Source organism: Phacochoerus africanus, chromosome 12, assembly GCF_016906955.1.
Source record: "Phacochoerus africanus isolate WHEZ1 chromosome 12, ROS_Pafr_v1, whole genome shotgun sequence".
Classification (NCBI taxonomy): Eukaryota; Metazoa; Chordata; class Mammalia; order Artiodactyla; family Suidae; genus Phacochoerus; species Phacochoerus africanus.
In genome coordinates, this window is record NC_062555.1 from 13210869 (window position 1) to 13234287 (window position 23419).

Genomic DNA, 23419 nt, shown 5'->3' on the forward strand with positions numbered 1-23419 from the left:
ACAAAGGTTTGAGAGACAACCAAGAGCTGCCTGACAGAGTTCATCTCCTGCATGAGACCAGTCTGTCAAGACTGAAAGAGGGGCAGAAACCAACATCAGAGTCCAAGGTAAATGCAGAAGCGGGAATGTGTTCCAAACAAAAGAACAAGATCCAGCTTTAGAAACTCATCTTCATGAAACAGAAATGTGATTTACCCAAAAGAAAGTTCAAAGTCATGGTCTTAAAGATCCTCAGCAAGGTCAGCAGAGCAATGTATGAGCAGTGCGAGAATTTCAACAGAGATGATAACTATTAAAAAATACCAAGCAGAAATCATGGAGCTAGAGAATACAGTAACTGGACCGAAAATCAAAAGCAAACTAGATCTAGTGAAAGAAAGGATTAGTGAACTAAAAAAAAAAAAAAAAAAAAACCAATGGTATTCATCCAATCACAGGAACAAAAAGAAAAAAAGAAAGAGAGTGAAGAGTGAAAATAGCTTAAGGGATTTTGGGACACCATCAAGTGGGCAAATTATAAGCTTTATATCCCAGAAGGAGAAGCAAGAGAAAAAGGGGCAGGGAGCTTATCTGAATAAATAGGGGCTGAAAACTTCCCTAATCTGCGTAAAGAAACAGACATTTAGACCTACAAAGACCAGAGTATCAAATAAGATGAATTTAAAGAGTCCCACACTGAGAAATATGATAATTAAATCATTTAAAGTTAGAGACAAGGAGAGAATATTAGAAGCAACAAGAGAAAAGCAATTTGTTACTTATATACAAGTGAGCACCCCACCCCCGCCCCTGATAAGACTGTCAGCAAATTTTTCAGCAGAAGTGTGTAGGCCAAAATGAAGTGGAATGATATATTCAAAGTTTCAAAAGATACATACCAAGATGACCTTATCCAGCAAAGGTGTCCTTCAGAATGGAAAAAAAGATAAGAGTGTTCCAAACAACAGCTTTATACAAGTCCAGCATTATAAGAAATTCTAAAGGAAGTTCTTCAAGCTGAATCACAGGACACCAAAAAAGTAGCAAGAAAACCTATGAAAGTATGAAACTCACCAGTGAAGGTAAAGATGTAAATTCAGAATATTTTGATATTATAACAATGTTGAGAAAATTACTTATGTAACTCTAGTATAACAGATAAAAGACAAAAGTATTAAAATTAACTATAAATAAAATTTGTAATGGATACACAACATAAAAAGAAAACAATTATTAAGTGGTAAGTCCATACCAATCAATTATTACTTTAAATGTAAATGAACTAAACACTCCAATTAAAAGATGTTGAATAGATAACAAAATGAGACCCAAGTATATATACTACCTATAAAAGACTGACTTTACCGATTTCAGGATACACATAGACAGAAAATGAAGGGATTTACATAGTCCATGCAAATGTAAATCAATAGAAATTAGAGGTAGCTATACTTATATCAGACAAAATAGATTTTTTTTTTGCCTTTTTGTCTTTTCTAGAGCTGCTCCCACAGCATATGGAGGTTCCCAGGCTAGGGGTCTAATCAGAGCTGTAGCCACCGGCCTACACCAGAGCCACAGCAACTCAGGATCCAAGCCGAGGCTGCGACCTACATCATAGCTCACGACAACACCGGATCCTTAACTCACTGAGCAAGGCCAGGGATCAAACCCGCAACCTGTGGTTCCTAGTCAGATTCGTTAACACTGAGCCACAACAGGAACTCCTAGACAAAATAGATTTTAGGCCAAAAACTAACAAGAGACAAAGAAGGCCGTAAATATAATGATAAGGGGATCAATTCATCAAGAGAATATAACAGTTGTAAAAACCTGTGCACCCAACGCTGGAGCAGCTACATATACAAAGCAAATGCTAACAGATCTGAAAGGAGAAATAGCAATACCCCCACTTTGAGTAATGTGTGGGTAATAATAGATCAACCAGATAGAAAATCAATAGAGAAACATTAGACTTAAACTACATGTTAAGCCAGATGAACCTAAAAGACATATACTGAACAGTCCATTCAACAGCAGCAGAATACACATTCTTTTCAAGCACGCAAGAAACACTGTCTAGGATACATATTATGTTAGGTGACAACAGAAGTCTTAAATATTTTAAGAAGACAAATCAAAGCAAGTATCTTTTCCAACCACAATGGATGGAAACAAGAAAAACAAACAAACAAACAAAAAAACCAAGAAAAAAGTGGAATATTCACAAATAGGTGGGAATTTAAAAAAATGACCCTGAACAACCAGTGGGTCAAAGAAGAAATCAAAAGGGGAATCAAAAAATATCTTGAGAGGAATGAAAATGGCAACACAACATAGCAAAACATAAGCGAGGCAGTAGACAAGAGTTCTAGAGGGAAGTTTATCCTGACAACGCCCTCCATCAAAAAAATAAATAAATAAAAACAAAAGATCCAAACAACCTCACCTTATAACACAAGGAACAAGAAGAAGAAGAACAAACTGATGTGGAAAAAAGGAAGTCAGAATGAGATACTGAAAAGGGGGACCTGGTGGCATGACTAAATGAGTATTGAGAGAATGGTAATCGAACACGCTGGATGGCTTGGGAAACGCTGAAACAGTGGCATCCAAGTTCCACCCCCGCCCCCAAGACTCTTATTTAATCCACCGAGAACCACTGGGGAGATGGGCGTGGATGGGAGGTAGGGACACTACAATGAGGGTCACACCTGCTAATCTGAGAAGCAGTACTCAACCGACATTATCGAATTTGTCCTATTTTAAATACGGACTTTCCTGTCCGCACTCCCTCAAAAGCTATTTACTGCCTTCCAGGCAATGAGCTGACACAGGAATACAATGCTGATAACGAGTCAGGGCACTTGTGTGCTCTCAGAGCATTTATAATCTTTACCAAAAGTTGGTTTAAGAACAGCACTATAATCTACTTTCTTGAGTGTTTGTTTTAGAACAGAAAATTAAGATGAAAACATATATAATGTTTTGGTTGTCATTCTGAGATAATAAATGCTTTATCCATTCTTCTATTTATGTTTGAGGGAAAAAAGACAAAAGGTCTTCTGGGATAATAAAAAAGTGAATATCAGATAAACTATTAAAAGGGAAGATAAATCATAAAAATAAATCTATATAAAATAATCTATATAAATATATTTTATTCATATTAATATATTAATATTTGTAAGTTACTGCCAAAACAATAACTTGTTTATATTTATTAAAAAGTAGATTTAAAAAATAAGATCTAATGAGTACTAATACGATTGTTTTCCAGAAAAAAATGCATTCCCTAACTAATTCAGATCATTCCATACTTTAATGGTCTTTGGTCCTTCTCAAGTTCGACCATCTTCATAGGAGACTTCTGGTAATGAGCCAAAATACATACTTTATTTAAGGTTTTCCAACAAAGACATATTTAGAAATCGAATGAGCACCTAGAAATTCACCCAATCACTCAATAAAGCCAAAGCTTTGATTTTTTGGAAGTATCTAGTAAATTAGTCTCTTCCTCTTTTATTGCTCAATGAAGATACATTCTGGTCCCTTCACCGCTCACGCTGGGCAGGAACAGAAGGTAGAGAATGAATGAGAAAAACAGTCACTTCACGTCAGTCCTTTAGAAAGGCTTGTGGGAGGAAAGAAGTGAGGATGGATGAGGAGAAGGAGCGCCTGATGCTACTTCACGGAATGAACATTTAAATGCTTCAAGATAATATATTCCACTAACAGGTGAATTTCAAATTCTATCACAAGTACAATAAAAAAATGACTGTATTTGAAAATATTTCTTTAAATGTCTGCCATGGGTTTCGTTTAAACTGTTCTTGTACTAATGCCATTGGTGTATGATGTTTGCTCTTTTTTTAAAGATGGATATAAACTAAAGCACCTGTACCAGCAACAGCTACCAATTTCCCCAAAGAAAGATGCAGAAGAGCCCAACGAGACTGCACAGTGCATACTCACTCGTGGGGATGAGAATCTGGGGAAAAGTGAACCATTCTCTTGTTACTGACTGGGCCGGGAGTGGTCACCTGAAAAGAGATTTCAAACCAAAAAGAGGTCACAGTTGTGTTTGTACGAAGACAGTGAATAAGCGTGATGTTTTCATTTGAGGACACCCACTCTGAAATGGAGAATATAACATTAATTCTCGAAATCTAATGCAACTGCACGAGCCAACAGAATAAGTTAATTCCTGTAAAGAGGGCATTCCTTCTTTTAGTCTAGCGGAGTTCCTCTGCTCAAAATTTTAAACTATTTAAAAATACCTTTCTAATAGAAAACGAATCTTTTTAAAAAATTAGTCGACTGGCTCTCATGCCCAAATACAGTACAACTGCAAATATACTTAATTATATGTTAAAAAAAGGTTTAGTTAATTAGATTCATGTTGAGAAGACATTTCTTTACAACCAACATATTTACAGTTAATTCCTAAATGTAAATAACATGTATTATAATGCACACAATTTAAATGCATACACGTGGAAGGAGTTCCTGCTGTGCTGCAGTGGGTTGAATAAAGGATCCGGTGTTTCCACAGCTGCAGCATAGGTCACAGCTGCAGCTAAAATTCAATCCCTGCTCAGGAAACCTCCATATGCCACAGGTGCAACCATTAAAAAAATAATAAAAAATGAACACAAATTGGGAGTTTGGGTTTAACATATACACACTACTATATATAAAACAGATAAGCAACAATGACCCAGTATAGCACAGGGAACTATATTCATTATCTTGTAATAACCTATAATGGAAAAAAAATGAAAAAATAGATATGCATATATATTTATGTATAACTGAATCACTTTGCTGTACACCTGAAACTAACACAGCACTGTAAATCAACTGAACTTCAAAAAACAAAAAAACAATGCTCAGAGTTCCTGTTATGGCTCAGGGGGTTGAGAACCCATCACAGTGTCTGTGAGGATGAGGTTCGATCCCTGCTCTCGCTCAGCAGGTTAAGGACCTGGTGTTGCTGCAAGCTGTGGTGTAGGTTGAAGATGCGGCTTGGATCCAGTGTTGCCATGGCTGTGGTGTAGGCCTGCAGCTGCAGCTCCGATTCCACCCTGGGCCTGGGAACTTCCATATGCCACAGGTGCGGCTGTAAAAAGAAAAAATGGAAAAAACAAAAAACAATGCATAAAAAACTTAAGTCAAGGAAGTAGTGAGTGGTCCTTTTTTAGTAGGGTTTTCTGTAAAGTTAAGAATTATCCGTGTAATTTCACTTAAGAGAAAAACATTATTTCCTTTATTTCCAAATAAAAAGTAAAAACCTGATAAAGAAACAATGGTTCAATTTCTTTTTTTTTTTGATATTGTAAGCTATTCCCATTCTGAAAGAAAACTTCACAACTTTCCTATCTTATGGAGGGGTCTCAGTAGAAATAAAAACACAGCATCATGCAAGAATGAATCCACCCTCCCAACGGACAAGACATAAACTTATGGCAAAAGGCTTTAAGTTATGCTCTGTCATATTAAAAAAAAAAAAATCCCCCTATAATTAGAGAAATGCCACCTGACTTCGAGAATCCAAAAAGGCATGATGAGGCAAAAAAAAAAGCCCCTGAAAAGAAATGAACATTTTCAAAAAAGGTGCTTCATCTTGGATCGCTTGCGTAACAAGGATGCCTGCACACAGTGAATTTCCAAGAAATGCAAATATTGCAAACGTGCAGAGATGATGACATTAATAAGCCTAGGGTCTGAGCACCACAGGTAAACATGTGGCTCAACTCCAGGACTACATCCTGCATTCATCCCCAAATGAGGTTTTCATGCTAGTCCAGTGGGTACCCCTGGAATACAGTAATCCATTTTCTACACTGCGGCTATGAGAAAAGCCGACTGTGCCTATGTCATGCTTTGTTAGAGGTTCATGATCACATTATCTCATGGTGGACCTGACACTTTTATTCAGTTTACAGTATGTTCTATGTACAGGCAACTTATTTCCTTTGCCAGGGCTGCTGACAACCTTTTCCACACTATATTAATCTTGTTTACTGACTTTATCTTGGTACAAATATCAGAAAAGTGAACTTTTTATCTCAGAGAAAGAATAAACAACGTGTTGACAGAAGCAGAAGCTATTTTCAGGGCTAAAATTGCTTGTTTACCTGAAGCTATACTTATGGAAAAAAAATGTTTAAGGCTTGCTCTGGCTTGAAATACATAATCTGAAATTTAATAAATGAAGAAATTTCACATACACCCATGTGATAAATTGCTTGATGAAGACGATGCAACTGAATACAATAAAACAGAATTTATAACTAATTTATACCACAATACAAATGTAAGCTTTCAATCTAGTCAGAAATAATCATACTATGTATTTCTCAGAAATCATATATATATAAACCATAAGCTCAATTCAATTGCTGCAAATAACTCACAAAAGATTTATAATATCAAATGTAGACATGTAAATGACTCTATGTATTCACCTAGCACATGGTCCTTTTTTTAAAAAAAGAAATGAATATCCTTGACTATTATTTTGGGTCAATTTTCGTTTTACTTTTAAAGATGTGCAAATAGACACAGTTTAGAATTTTTAAAAAAATGAAATAAAAACCCGCTGAGACCCACACACATGAGGATCTCCTTAGGGTCCACAGCACCGGCCTGCTTCACGAGTAAAACGTCCTTGTAATGGAAACCTCTTGCTTCTTTAGGGACTAGACGTCACTGACACAAAATCTGAGAATAAGCTCTTAGTACAGAATCCAACTGGTGAAAGTCAGGGCTGTACTGGAGTTTCAGTGTATTTTAAACTTGAAAACGTGTTTAATGTGATTGATTATTAGTAGACACCTCAACGTATTATAAAATGTCAAGAAACATTCTTATAGAACACCTCTTAAAATTTATAATTCAGGGTTAATCTTCCTAAAAATAAAATGACACAATTTAAGACATTCGGCCAAAGTATTCATTTCTAGTCAATGATTAAGTATGGTGATTATTTTATTCTCCAAAAAAACTATGCTTTCTGTTTATTCCAGAAATGTCTTAGAAAGAAATCACAAATTAAAAAAAAAAAAATCATGACTCTTTAAATAGCCAGTAAGATATTCACACAGTAAAGTTTGCTAGAAAAGTAGATTTTCATCTCAGAAGCTTACGCAGGAAACAGGTATTACATTTTTCCTGAGAAACAGTATCTCCACAATCCAATTCTTGTTGTGTTAAAACTCTGGAGGCAGTCCTTTAAATAATTAGCCAATATTTACTGATAACCATCCTAAACATCATACCGTGTGCTCTGGATTTTTATGATTCATTTGTTAAACAGTATTATAGCCTATATTTACAATTCTAAATAAAGCTGGCCTCTTCCTCTTCATTTCCTTGGTTTATTACACAAATGATTAAATTTCAAAAAGTAACAGAGTTAGATAGCAACGGAGGGTCTCTGGAAAACACGGCATTGATGTCAATTTATGGCCTTATTAGACTGTGTAATAAACTAAGTGTTAAAAGATCACATGGGCCCCAGTTTTTCCTATTGTTTACTAAATAGTAGTTGTTATTATTTGCAATCAAGTTATCAACCTTAGAAAACAGGCATGCAGCAGCAAGAGATAAAATTTAACACCAGCTGTACTAGTATGACCATCAAAATTCATAAGGCCAATAAATGCACCAACGTAAGGGAAATTTGGCCAAATGATTTCAATGACAAAATATCTATTTTCTCAACTTTATTAGACACATTAAAATAAATTTCTTCTTTTTGTCACTAATTTACTAACACTTGATTTCATGACTTTCCTTAAAAGATAAAGAGAAGAGTTGGTTTCATACCTCATTTTCATTTTGTTATTATTACCAAACCCTCTGCATCTCATCCCATTCTACAATTAGATGGTTGAAGGAACTACTTCCGAAATCAGATAACTTATCCAAGACACAATGGGCTTATGAGATAAATAATGAGTTTGTTCATTATATCCTACTTATATTCTCAACGAATAAGATTCCCTTTGTAAATTCATGATGCAGAGTCTCCAAACAAGTAAAAGAAATCATCATCCTTTCGCTTCGTTTTGGTCTTTTTTTTTTTTTTTTTGGTATGCGCCAAGTTCCCGGGCCAGGGATCAAATCTAGACCACAGCAGTAACCAGAGCCACAGCAGTGACAGAGCTGGGTCCTTAACCCACTGAGCCGCCAGGGAACTCTGAAATCATGATCCTTTCTCTTCTGACTCTAGTATCGCTATTCTCCCAACACTGCTCTCATTTACGATTATTACTCCATTTGCTTTCCAAATGCTATTCTGCTTCAGTGCCTGCTCTGACAAGCACGTATGGTGGCAGGCTGCCATTCAAAAGGAGGTCTTTCAGTTTTGTGAGGACTGGTCAGTCAAACGGGCCGGGCCTCCAGGCTAGAGGGAGACATTGCCTGAGCCTCCTGCCAGTTTGTCAAGACCCAGAGGTTTCCTGCTTCTCTAAGGACTGTAATTAATTTGACTCAACTTCTCTGAAGAAAGAAACAAGCCTTTAAAGTTGAGCAGGCTCTGCACGATGGCCCCCTGGTACATTCAACGAATGTGTCAGTCAAATAATATGTGACGGATATTAAGGAAAACAACTCAACAACAACAACAAAAGGCTTAAAAATTGGACTTTAGACCCCTGGGCATAAGAAGAGAGGAAAGCAAAGAGCTGGAAGGAAACTTTTGCTAGTCTATACACTCACCTCCATTTAAAACATAAGCCCAAGAAAATGATATTCTCAATGTTTTGTGGTAGCTGATTTCATTAATAGCTGTTAAAATGAATGTGTGAATGCTTATCTTTTAATCACATAGAGAAGAACATTGATTCTCCAAAAAGTATTTCAAATGAGGGCGCATCTTTTTGTTTTGTTTTGTTTTTTTTCTCTTTTGAGGACCTCCTGCATGTGGAAATTCCCAGGCTAGGAGTCAAATCTGGCCCACACCGCAGCCATGCCCATGCGGGATCTGAGTGGCATCTGTGACCTAAGCCACAGTTCACAGCAATGCCAGATCCTTAACCCACTGAGCAAGGCCAGGGATCGAACCTGTGTCCTCATGGATGCTACTCAGATTCGTTTCTGCCGAGCCACAACGGGAACTCCTGGGCACATGTGTTTTTAACAGTGATCTAAAAATTTGCTACCGGATAGCTGGGGGGAATGCATAAAATATTTCCTTATGTCATCTATTCTCATATATAATATTACAGAATGGTCACAATTCACAAAAGACACAATCTATTTAGGGATGGAAAACATTTAAGAAAAACAATATTAGAATTACTTTTAAGACAACGTACAAAAAAGTAAAAAGTACTTTAGAATTACTTTTCACGCAAATACAAAAAAGCAGCAATACAGGTAGCCTAAATGGACAGTATTTATAAGATAAAGGGGAAAACGAAATAGTTGTCTGATTTAAGAGGAATAAGGGGGAAAAAAAATCACCTCCAAAAAGGAAGCAATATACCATTTCTCTCTCCCTGCATCTTACCAGCGCACCAAATTCAACTTTCTTTTTTTGTCTTTTTGCCCTTTCTAGGGCCGCTCCCGCGGCACATGGAGGTTCCCAGGCTGGGGGTCGAATTGGACCTACACAAGAGCCACAGCAACATGGGATCCGAGCCGCGTCTGTGACCTACACCACAGCTCACGGCAACGCCGGATCCTTAACCCACTGAGCAAGGCCAGGGATCGAACCCACAACCTCATGGTTCCTAGTCGGATTCGTTCACCACTGAGCCACGACGGGAACTCCAAATTCAACCTTCTAAATCGCTGCTTTTCAGCACGTCAGTTTTCTCATTCCAGACCCATCCACAGCTCGACACTGAAAGCAAAGTTAAAACTAAGGAGAAATGCAGGCCAAGCCCTCTCTATTCTCATCCCTGCCTTCCAGTGCAGTCCTTCTCTCCAGCTCCTGGTGTGGAAGCTGACTACTCCTCGTTCTAAACCCCAAGCTGATCTATTTGGAACAATTCAACCCATCTCTCGCAGCTACCTACTGTGTCTATAGAACAATGCTTAAATTTACTATCTAAACTGTGGTATGTGGTTCCCATTCAGGTGCGTGATTTTAGTTATATTGTTACGTGGAACTAAATCTTTTTTGCTCTCTTGATAAAGTCCTGTGTTAAGGGGCTCCTCTAATTTCAAGGGTTTGAGGTTTGTTTGTTTTAAAGAAAGAAATAGCATATTGCTCCATTACACTCTTACTACGGAATTTGTCATCCTCCTTGGAACGATATAAGCATGAACAAACTGACAAAGAACGTGTGACAATAACTACCCATGACATATCAAGCATTAATATAATTAATAGAAAGGTTATTGTGATTAACGGTGACACCGCTATTCTTTATCGGTCTTGCCTGCTTATAGGGTAAGTTTTCACAGGCGAGGTGGCTAACGTGCGTGGCCATCAGGATTCTTGAACCCCCAGTGGGGTGGGGCACTTGACACCCAGATCACAAAGACTGAACAGAGTCAGACTTGAACCCAAGTTGTCCTCTTCACAATTTACTGCTCCTTCCCCTACAGGGGGCCACACAAAGCAGACCACACGCCAAAACACGTGTTTCCTGTGTTTGGGGATTTGCCACAGCAGATGCTGGCCTGAATCTAGAGCACACTCTGGGGAAATCCTCAGCCTGCAAAGATCCATCCAAGGACATTCTGGTCTCTGCTGCACCTTCAGGGTACCCTATGGGGCTATTTTAAATACAGGCAAGCACGAGCATGTCAGCTCGCACAGGGTTGTCAGCACACGTTACGGACAGACTAACAAGAATAACAAATGGCTCCACGACCAGTCAGTAGAGCCAAAGGAGTAGAACAAATCTAACAGCTGCATTAGAGACAAGCAAACATTTCATGAGGAGAATACATGAAGGGACTCAGAACATCTGAGAACTTGGACTATTTTTTCCCTCGGGAAGCGGGTCCATGTACATGTGAGATTACACCATCAAACCAGAAAGCTTTTATAAAGAATCCAAAAAGTCACAGGATATAAAGCACAGAGAAGCTCAGGGCTGGCCTTTCCGCTGAGGACTAGCTCTCTTAGCAGGAATCGCATGCGTCAAAGAGAAGACGCTAACCTTTGCAGGTGCCAGCATCACCTGGAGTAGGGGCTGAAGACGGTCTTCGGGTGATCTAGAAAGTGACCTTTGCACATTTTCGAGCAACAGCAGCACATGTATCGCTTTAAAAGAACGCTCAAAATGCAGATGATTCTGAGCCGATGAAGGTGTGGCAACACACTTACATACATACGCATAGTTTCAAATGACTAGAGTAGCAATTCTTATATTTTCATTCTAAAACGAAACATTTGTGATTGTTTAAATCTTCACTTTGAACAGGTTTTTTTTTCCCCTCATTAAAATAAACTGGCATTAATAATGAAGAATTTAGACTTACTGGCCTATGAGAATAATGATACTTCGAATTACTAAGTGTACAAATTCTCATTTCCGGTCTGCACTAATAATGGATGATCCAAATGCTTTAATAGAAGAGATCGATCACTATATAATTAAAAAAACAAATACAGCGACAACTGCTTTTTCACACTGCTCCCTGGTAATACTTTTTTGGGGGTAAGGACCTAAAAATTACCCAGCTCTGGAGGATGGCCAACAGTGATTAAAGAGTTTCACTTTGCTGTCCAGTTTTAGTAGCAAGCTGTGAGTGGCCTCTGCTGGCTGACCAAAGGCTTCCTAAATCACTCATTTATGATGCTTGCAGTGCTGTGGGCTTCAAGGAAATAAGGAATGTCCACATATATTCACACGAAATCACTGTGCATTAAGATTTGCCTTTTAGAAGAGGAAATGCCAAAATAATAAACAAAGTGTGCATGAGATGGTGTAAAAACACCTCCATAAGCTCATCCCACTGCAACACCCTTAGATTCCATTCAAAATCTATACATCTAAAAATTCAAGTTATAAGCCATAAGAGTATTAATGCGGATTATCTTATTCAACTTGCATCAAGCAACTCACATGTACATGGAAAGATAAATATTTTCTTGAACTTCATTTTACACACCACACAGACACACAGACTTTTTCTCAAAATTAAGTGTCTATTTAGGTTTGGCAAACTGACTTGGCAGAGAAAAACAAAGAAAGGCTGAAAGAAGAATCTTTTAAAGCATTTGTGATTTTAAAGAAGGTAGTAACGTTTTCTATAATGGTTTGTGAAGCTACTCTCTTGGAAACACAGTGAAGCACCACAATTTTAAAGATTTCCATGGTATTGTACCCATGTTTGGTAGAAGTAATTTTATACTCAGAACTTCAAGTAGTGATTAAGAAGCTAAAAGCTTACTAGCATTGGGGCATGTTAATGTAGTAATTGGGATAGAGAAGAAAAAAATACTTCCATTTTTGCTCAGTAGCTTTCTATTAATAAAAATCTCCTGTGCCTGATGGAATGAGTGATTTTTTAAATTTATCTATTTAAACATGCCATTATATGTGATTCACTTCAGCCTCTACCCAATTTATCCACTTAAAATATACCCCATTAAGAATTATTATCAAATATGCCTAATGATGTCAAGAGGTGACTACATTTATTTTAAAAAAGTTAGTGTTCTCACATGTGACAATATTCCAGTACATTTCAACCCTCATTTCAGAATTCAGTCCCATTATCTTGCCTGCTCCAAACTGTTCCCAGGGTTAGCCAGCTGACATATCAGATAACCCTTCATCTCACCAGACACCACTGGGATGTGACACACTGACCCACAGTGAGCCCTTATTATTAGCCTGAAACATATAGCATGTAACATAGCTCCTGCCGGGGAGTTTGTTTATAAAAATCCCTTTATCTCTGTGGACATTCAAAATGCTTTTAAAAATAATGCTCACCTATTTAAAGAAATTTCAAACACGAAATAAAAATCTTAATGGGTGTTTTGAAGCCTCCCCTCCCAGCTCCTGCAACGCTGCAGCAACTTAAGAAAGGGAGAAAAACGAAAGAAAAAAAGCAAGAAAGAAAGGAAAAGAAAAGGAGTCACATACACAGAAAGCAGAAGCTAGAAAGTGTTCCCTCCTTGGAGCTTCGCTCATAAAGTCCAGCATATAAAGAATAGAACCTAAGAAACAAAAAATATACTTAATAATTCCCGTATCTAATGAGAATGATGATACACTGAAAAGCTCGGTACATGCAAAAAAAATTTTTCTTGACTGGAGGAGAGGTCAGGGGGTAACATGGCAGTGAAGCTAATTATGATGTTCAGCAAACATGACTGAAACCATACAAAATTATTAAGGTAGCTTTTGGGACACAAATTCAACCCCATTAAAAAATGTACATTAAGAATATAAGCAGACTAGCAATAATTACGTAATATCTTTTTATGGTAACAGGAGAAAACTCAACTTAGCATGACGAGCACTTTGAAATGTGTAGAAATACGGCATCACGCTGCTGTGTAGCAGGAGCTAACGTAGCGGTGTAAACTCACCTATGCTTTGCAAAGCGAGCAAACAAACAAACAAATGCACGGCAGAAAATCAGATCGGTGGTTGCCAGAGGCAGGGTGGTCAGAGGGGGGGAAATGGGATGAAGGGGGTCAAGAGGTACAAACGTCTTTTGTATCAAATAAATACAAAGGATGGCGTGGACGACACGATAAATACAATGACCACAGCTGTACATTAGAAGAGAACGTTGTTAAGAGGGTAAATCCAAAGATTTCTCATCACAAGGAAAAATTTTTTTTTCTGTTTTATCAACTTTGTATCCAAAGGAATGACGGATGTTCCCTAAACTTACTGCGATAATCATTTCCTGATGTATGTAAGTCAAATCATTACACTATGCATCTTACACGTACACAATGCGGTGTGTCAAGCACATCTCAATTAAACTGCAAGGAAAAAAATGCTATGAACACTACAGTCCGAAAGGAAATTCTCTCCAAAGATATCTTATGTATTTTAATGAAATCTGCTTCTCAAAATTAAAAAAAAAAAAAAAGAATATGAGCAGACAGGACAAGGAAAACTTGCAGGTGCTTAGTTATAAATGCCTTAAATAATTCTGATACTTGGAAGACACAATCAACATTTCAGGAGCTAAAATTATTTTCTTTCCACCTGAATTATTTGATAATTTATCACAACATTACCAGTGGTGCATATGCCCTTTTGGATTGTATATATATATATTTTTTAAAGTTTCAAGTTGTTTTTATCAATTAGCTTATTTTTTCCTACCTTAAGCTGATGGTGATGCTGAATGGAATTTTAATTTACATCAAAATAAAAAAAATGACCCCTGGTTTTGATGTTTAAACAATTGGGTCTAATAATATCAAGGGCACACTGAGGGGAATTTATAAGAAAAACACTGAGAGTTCTCACATTTAAAAACTATCTTAATAGGATTTATGTTTAGCAAATACAATACTTAAGATACTATATTCTACAAGCTGGTCTCCTTAAGCAAAGATGCAAGCAACCATGCGATCTTGTATAATGCAGTTCAAGATCTGATTATAATGCTAACTGCACTAAAACACACCTATAACTTAAAAAACAAAACAAGACAAAACGATTTGCCTGTGACTTGAGAGGGAGGGCAAATGACAACAAGAACAAGCATATGCAAAATATTCTTTAAGGTATATACGAGTGAATGAATTAATTTAAAACAAATCAAATACGAGTTAATAGAAAACAGTACAACCTTAGTATACGACATCCAATCTTTCTCGAGGAATGGCTACACAAGTCATGAATAATAACCTATAACTTTAAATATCCTTTGGCCAATACGCATTTCAAGCAAAAAAACCCCACACAATCGGACCCTCATATTTGGGGGATATTTATTAGAATTAGCTTTAAACTGATGGGAGTAAATATCAGGCTTATTAATTCTAGTTGCATCATAAAATCAACTGGACGGGCAGATGGTCAGGAGAGGTAAGGTCTGACCAATAAGGAATGTATCAGTCACTGGGTGGAGCTTCTCAGGGAAATTCTCTCAATGGCATTTGCCAGCTGGCACGTACCTTGGGCCCTCCCTTGTACCTCTGGGTGCCTGGCATACAGGCAACAACACCCATTTTTTGACTAGACATGAAAAATCAAAAGAATCAAAGGTTTCTACCCTGCCATCCTTTATCTGGATAACAAAGCTATCAAATGCCTTCTCATGACATGAGAGAAAAAAATAACAAAACCCTCTCTTGCTCAAGTTGCCATTATTTGGACATCAAGTTATATCCACCAAGCCCAACGCCTAATTATTATTAATAATAATAATGCTAGATGTATCCATTAAATTCTACCTTTATTTTTAAAACAATACAAACACATGCCCTTCAGTGGGCCAGGAATCCACAAGCAGAGAAGAAATATTGAACATCTATTTATATGCCTAGCACTCTACTAGGTGCTACAGAAGACTCTAAAGAATTGCAAAATACAAATCCGGCAAGCTAAGAAGTTACAAATTCAAAAGACATGAAGCCAACAGAGATAAAACAATTGCTCAACGGTATGCACTTAGCCATAACTGCAACAGCGGCTCAACAAAGAGAGATCCTTAAAGCCACAGACTTAGCACGTGTTTTTTGATGGAGATGAGAGTTAAACTGAGTGTTGGAAATGGGACGAAATTAAGCTGATGGAAGGGGGGAAATTATAGGCTAAACACTGATACGAGGTGTGGATCAAAAGTCTATAGAAAGGAAATGAAGAAATAAGCCCGAATGGACTAGAAGTCTTATGGAAATAAAAGTTGGATTGGACTAGAGTCTCTTCGAAATAAAAGTTGGATAGGTAATAAAGTTTCAGAAATCTGGGGGTTTTTGTTCAGTCTGTAAAACAGAATGTTCTAGTCTCCAAAAACTGAGCTAGAGTATCCCTATTAGATGAAACTGTCAGACTCCCCTAAGAAAAGGAGTCCTCAAATCAAGAAATAAAAAGAAACAAACCAAAGTGGAGACAATATTTTCATATTTGAAATTACTGCATTTTCATCCTCATTAAATTTTAATCCCTGGTTCCTAATACATTCTAATCTGAGTTCCTATAATCAAGAATCTGGGAGGAGTTCCCTGGTGGCTCAGTGGGTTAAGGACCTGGCATTACCCCTTCTGTTGCTCAGGTTTGATCCCTGGCCTGGGAACTTCTGCATGCCATGGGTAGAGCAAAACAAACAAACAAACAAACAAACAAAAAAGAGCCTGGGAAACACAAGGAGAGTTTCTTCTCCCCGCAGGGTGAAGAGATGAGCCCTTCTGCCTATGATGGCCAGGGGCTCTGAGGCTCCTGCCTCCCCGCTCCCATAGAGCACGGAAAGGAGAACAGAAGCTGTAGTGAGGAAGGGGGTAAGTTAGAAACCTCTGTTCTAATTGCCCCCACTCCCGTGGGATAAAATGAGGAGCACGACCAGAGAAGCGTGGGAAGCTGAGGAACACCTGCTTAGCTCCAGCACAGCTGGTTCAGGGGCGGGTCTCCAGGAGAGCCCCCACCTGAGTTGGTGCTCTGTCCAAATTGGCCCAGAAATAGAAACGCTGCATTTCTGGAAGGAGGGTGCTAGGTGGCTAGCCTGAGAGGCTGCTACTGGTCCTGCACGACCTGAGTGTGCTAGACAGTTGATCCAGGAGTTTAGGTAACCCAACGAGGGAGCCAGCGGCTGAGCACAGTCTTGGGACCCAAAGAAGCACAGACACTTGGAGATCAGACACAAATGGCTGGAAGGCATGGGCTTCAGTAAGCAGCACCAGCATGGCAACTCCAACTGCCAAAGGCAACCAGACTTATGTCAGTGAATGAGGCGTCTATATGATTACACAGTTTTTTTTGGCCACACCCACAGCATCATGGAAGTTCCCTGGCCACGGACTGAACCTGCGTCACAGTAGTAACCTGAGCCACAGCAGTGACAATGTGGGATCCTTAACCCACTGAGCCACCAGGGAACTCTAGCATCTGGGATCACAGCAGATCAGCAAGGACCAAAGAGCAGTGCTTGGAGAGCAGGATGGTGCCTGGACTAAAGGCAATCGCCATGACCCCGAGGGCACATTAAACTCCCTACTGCCATCCTGAAGAGAAGCACATGGGAGGGGGAGGAGAAAGGCCAGACCAAGCATTTTTAAGAGAGACTAAGATGCCCCCAAGAAATACTTGATACTGTAACTGGCAAATCTGTTTCCCTTCCCCTGACGCCTGCACCTCCACCCATACCCTCCCTACCCGCCCCCCACCCGGTCTCCATACCCAATATCAATAAGTGGAAACTCACGAGAAATATCAGACGCAATCAATCAGGAAACTACATTTTTCCCCCAAGTATTAAATTTTTGTCCCACTACCTTACCAACTGACATTAACCCTAGAAATACACTCATGAATAGAAGAATTATCCTTACACTAGGATAGATGTGATCCATAAGTACGTAGTAAAGCATTAAATAGTTTACCAGGTTAAGCTTTTTCACTACTGTGCAGCAACATTCCACATAACATGTATCATGGTTTTCAACCTGCAGGTTACAAAATCAATTGTGCCCAAAACATCACTTTAATAATAAGATTAGAAAACAAGGTGCTGTGGGATCCCACCAGTAATTCCCGCTGTCTGATGCAGTGACCACAACGGGTAGAGCATCATTCACCGGGTTTAAAGCAATGAACTAGGATCTATGGATATCATCAGTTTTCTCTTTTTCTCCAGTAAAAAGTAGTACTTAGGAGCAGAAGATCATAACGATTAAAAGTGGGGGCTCTGGAGCCCGATGGCCAGGGTCCATATTCTGACTCCTCCACGTATCAGCTCTACGACTGCCTCAACTTCCTCACCTATAACGTGCGGATCCAAGTCGCTCCCATCTTAAGAGAGCTATTCGAAGAATAGAATGAGATAATCTTACAGACACACACACATCAGTGTCTCTTAACTATCCTCCTTTGCATTCATTGTCTCAAAGTCTAATGCAACAAACAATCTCATAGTAAGACGATGCAGTAAATATTCCAATAGACGTAAGCAAAAATAAGGAGTTTTTGTAGGGCTGCTGGGAATTGAGAGCAAGGAGCGTGCACCTGCAGAGGAATAGTCCAAGGGGAGATGTTTAAAACCGGGGTCATCAATCACTCTTTCCAGTGAATTATTTGAAACAACCGAGCAACTGCTTCTCATGAGCCTATCAGAAATGCTGATACATATTTACTATACAAAACACACCAAATTATAGAGAAGAGCTGCTTCACAAATTAAGTTAAAACCACAAGGTGGCCAGTCTAAATCAGAAATTTCATTCAGGAGTTTCCACTAAGACATTATTAGTGACTATATAAGCTAGAGCTTTGCTGATGCTTTTCAATTAGTGGAAAGGTCATGAGTTTAAATAAAATAGAGTTAAGTATCTTATCTATAATAATGGTCCCTAAATTGAATGTTTTATAGCTGATTTGCTGTTCTTGGCCTAGTCTAAGGGCCGAAAAGAAACTTGAACTGGCACACCATTCAAATTGATGCTATTAAAGTAACAAAGAGAATGCGTTCTTGTCCCATGACCCAACTCAAACACACATACACACACACACGGTTTCTTTGATCCACGCACAACAGAAGTAATTTCTCTCTCCACTTTGAATACCTGTATTTCTTTGTATCCTTCTTCTATCATGTAACAGATCTGCCTCGTGTTAAAATTTATGTTTTTTTTTGTCTCCTCTACAATACACATTTCTCAAAACCAGCAGGTTCTAATTTACTGTTCTATCACCAACAGAACTTAGGACATTTGTCTACACTGAACCATATGTTGAATTGGTCAAAAGCATAAAGATTATTCACTCCAGCTGATTAGCATTTTGTGAGAGTCATAAAACAGCTTACTATACACTCAAAAGAATTCACAAACAGGTTAAATGCTCTAGTCTTTCAACAATCTGGATTGTTGTCTTAGAAACTATGATGCCATCTGTATAATTAAAACCATTCTAATGCCAGTTTCATGAAATTAAGTAGTACAGAAAAGAAAAACCTATAGTAGGAAGTATGCAGAGAATAAATTGAAAAGTGAGTATAATTCACTAGGTATTTTGCATAAAGAAGAGTTCACAATTTTTAAAATACAGAAAATGAAAGATGCCATTACTATCTTTAATGAACTCCTAGAAAATTTTCACTCAAGTTGGTCAAAAGTTTGAAGAAAAAAGAATCCCAGAAAAATACAGAAAATTGCTCTATTATCTTTCTGGGGTGGCACACTATTAGAAGAATTCATGGACAGAAAGAAGGCTGTCGAGTATTAGCGTACACGCTGAGACAACAGTGGGATACACTCTTAACGCTGGCTCTAGAAGGAAGCTATCCATGCACAGCATCTAAGCATCAGTATAGCTAAGAGACCAGGTACCACTAACTATTCTTGAGTTGCCCCATGGAATTAACTCTGAGCGCTGTGGATATGAAACTGCACCACGGAATTGGAAACAAACCTGACACGGGCAGATTGGGAAACACGGATACGATGTCACTACGACCCAACTCGGCGGGACAGGCTACACAATCAGAATGCCAAGCATCACGCTCCACTGGACCGTGACCGACTCCCAAGTGCAGGGATCGTGCCTTTGTCCTCTGTGACGAACCGGTATGTACTAAGTAAACAGTAGCCACGATTACTGATCTCATCAAACACTTTCTAGGTGGCCTGGGCTCTCAGAAGCTGCCTAGACAGTATTTCTAACACTCACGACTCGGCAAGATGCTAATGATTATCTTAAGCTCGTGAACGAGGCTCAGAGAGGTGAAAACAACCCACCTAAGACCACCTGCTTAACAAGTGGCAGAGCTAGTAATTTAGTCCCAAAATATCTAGTTCCTTTAGTCCACGAGAAAATATTGAGCCCTTCCAATATGTCCTGGTTAAGGAAGCGGAGGAGATGCCCCGGAGAAAAAGGCTGAGGACCCTGAACTGATGGGATGGAGAGACACATGGAAATAAAAACAAGCCAACCAGAATACGACAGATTGCTGGAAAATTCTACCACGGGAATAAGTACGGAGAAGGTGGTGGGAGAGGAAACCCCAGCTGTGCTGAGCCCTGAAGGACGCAGAGCAGTCCGGCCAAGGAGGGGAGAACCACACACTTGGAGGCTTGGAAGCAGGGCAGACGTCTCCACGGAGTAGAGCAGAGGTTGGTGTGTCCAAGCCAAGACTGGTCTGGGCTGAGAAAGGAGCCAGAACATGCCGTGTCCTGGTGGTTTCAATTCAAGACGTTGTGCTCATTTCCTTATGCCAGCAGTTCTCAGACTTTGTATCTTACAAATGACCGAGTGCTCTGAAGGGCCTTTGTCTTATGGATTTCTGCTGTTGGAAATGAAAACTGTCAGGAATGCCCGTTGTGGCTCAACGGGTTAAGAACCCAATGCAGTGTCTCTGAGTTTGCAGGTTCGATCTGATCCCTGGCCTCACTCTGTGGGTTAAGGATCCCACACTGCCGCAAGGTGCGGTGTAGGTCGCAGGTGTGGCCTGGATCTGGTGTTGCTGTGGCTGCGGCATAAGCCCTAGCTGCAGCTCTGATTCAACCCCTAGCCTGAGAACTTCCATATGCAGCAGGCTGTGAAAAGAAATAAAAAGCAACCAACCAAACAAAAAAAAAATCTGCCTTCATTTTTAAACCCAAGAGTATCACACACGTTGCTAGAGACTCTAGAAAACACCATCATAGACTCGTGAAAAAATGAAGTAAAAAAATAAGATCTTAGTATTATTATGAAAACAGTTTTGCCCTTGTGGACCCCCTGAAGGAGTTCTGGTGAGTCCCAGCAGCCCCCTTGGAAGAGCACTGGTACACATACGATGGCTGTCCAAGGACGGCCCCCAGGCCAGCAGTATCAGCATCACCTGGGAATCTGTTAGAAATGCAAATTCTCAGGCTTCACCCCAAACTTACTGCATGAGAACCTTGGTGGGGGGTTGGTGGAGCCCCACCATCTGGGTTTTATCAAGCCTTGCTAGTGATTTTTTTTTTTTTTTTTTAACCACTGCACCTCTAGCATGTGGAAGTTCCCAGGCTAGGGGGTCAAACAGGAGCTGCAGTGGCAGGCCGAAACCACAGTCACAGAAACACTGGATCCGAGCCGCATCTGCGACCTACACCACAAGCTGTGGCAATGCCAGATCCTTAGCCCACTGAGTGAGGCCAGGAATCGAACCCACATCCTCAGGGATACTATGTTGGGTTCTTAACCAGCTGAGCCACATGGGAACTCTCCCTGTGAGTGATTCTCATGCTAAGGTCTGAGGACCACTGGGCCAGACCTGATTGAAGGAGGACAGACAGGAGGGGAAAGACACCAGCAGAGATGTCCTGAGAGATGCTTTTACAATATGCAAAGCATAGTTGTCATGTACACATATAGGAAAAGCTTGAAACCAAATGCAGGAAAAAATAAATAAATAAAACTCTGCAGCACGACAGAGAATCAACAGAAGGGTAACTTCTTTTTGAATAAAAATGTCAGACGGAATGCAAACTGAAAAGGCAAAACTGGAAACCCTGATTGATTTTGCAAATACACATGGCAGCCCATCCAAATGTCAGCTGTTCGGGTGGAAACCGACGAAAGGGCTGGTGTGGAAGGTCGGTCTTGGGCATGCAGCGTCCACAGTTAATCAATGACATCGAAGGTGCTAAGTGAGATAGTATATTTATGCGGAGAAAGAGCCACTTTCCACTGACTCATATCTCAGTTCTTGTAAATAATTCTTCAAGAGAATTAACTCCATCTAACTAGTCAAGCTTTGTTCAGCAGTACAAAGGAAAAAAACAAATGAGTTTGGTGATGCATATTAATATCTTAATTAACTCACTTCAAAACCATCACTATGAGCCAAATAATATTTTGGGTCCTTTTACTGTATCTTGACATATGTCCCAGAATAACATTAGTGCACTGGTATCCACTGACTTAGCGATTACCCTTTGGGCTCCCAGCAACCTCTCTATATTCTAAGCACTGCACGGGTGCCATTTATCACCCTGTGCCTTAATTAGCTGTTTCCGTATCTAGTCTCGCCCTAGACCATAAGCACGTAGGGAATGGGAACCATGATCGTTCTCCCAAAGACCGCACAACGTCTGGCACATGGTAGACACGGAATGAAACAGCCTTCATTTGTTGATTTAAGTATCTGTGTGTTTTATCTGGACATCTACAGGAAAGTCTCAAATAAAAGTCATGGCTGACATCTGAATTGCTTTGAAACACACAAATCAGAATCCTAGGTATGTATGTTTTCAGTAAGCCCCTTTTTATTGAATATCGATACAGACATATATCTTGTGTAAGTAACAATGGGAATGCAACATATAACTAGTGGGAAAACTCAATGTGCTCTTTTAATTACATATGGAAATGTTTCAATGAATTCAAAATAACATCTATCAGAAAGATTCTTACAGACCTTGCAGTTAACTGCCTTCTCATGCTAAAAAAAAAAATTCTGTATCACTTCCATTCTGAAAATGTAGAAGCCATAAAAACACAAGGAAACATTAGTCAATTCTCAAATCAGAAATCTTAGACGGCAATTTAAAAAGACTATGAAAGAGGTAAAGTATTAGCTTTATAATTAAAAACTCTCCATGTCCTTCCTGGTGATCAGGCCCTTGATTGTCCATATGAACAACGCCACAGTCACACTTCAAACAAGTTCTGCTTTAAATTGCTTCTTCTGTTTATTAAAACTATGTATATTCTATGAAAAAATTCAATATCTAAAGATAATAAAAGCTCGCAACGGGTCCCCTCTGCACCCACTACCACCAGGACTAAGCAAACAACAAACTGGTATTTTTTGGCTGCGCCCACAGCGTGCAAAAGCTCCCGAGCCAGGGACTGAACCGGAGCCATGGCAGTAACCCGAGATACAGCAATGGCAATGCCAAGTCCTTAACCACTAGGCCACCAGGGAAATCCTTGGTTGTTCTTTCAAAATCTAGACCGATTTGACTCTCCCACAACTCCCACAGGGTGACCAGATGTCCCGTGACCACACAGCTGGCTGAGGCACAGTACTGACTGTGACATGAGCGGTAAAGGTACTGGCTACACTCGGCTTAGGATACTACAGATACCTGGCTCAGTGATGCAGCTCAACCTGGCACTACATACTGGAAAGCCGTACTATCTCTTCCAAACTCATGCTTTGCCACTTTGCAGCTAGCCAAGTTCTTTGACTTCTTTTTACTTCGGGGTAAAAGGGCAATGAGCAATAATAGTAACAACGGCCCCACAGGGTTCTTAGGGACCTCACATCCTCTGGAAAACGTCTAGCACATTAAGGACTCAGTACCTGCTGGCTACTGTTACCAGGAGCACATCTAGATTTATAGCCCACATCGGTTTAACCAATA

The 23419-nt window shown here is 39.5% G+C and overlaps 1 protein-coding gene across 4 annotated transcripts in view; it reads right to left on the reverse strand.

The window, feature by feature from the left end:
* Positions 1-23419, reverse strand: part of GPATCH2 (G-patch domain containing 2) — a 176725-nt gene that overhangs the window by 65302 nt on the left and 88004 nt on the right. For all 4 annotated transcript variants that reach the window (XM_047755620.1, XM_047755621.1, XM_047755622.1 and 1 more), the window contains exon 6: positions 3955-4022. In XM_047755620.1, coding sequence (XP_047611576.1) covers positions 3955-4022 — 68 coding nt within the window. The remainder of the gene's footprint in view (positions 1-3954; positions 4023-23419) is intronic.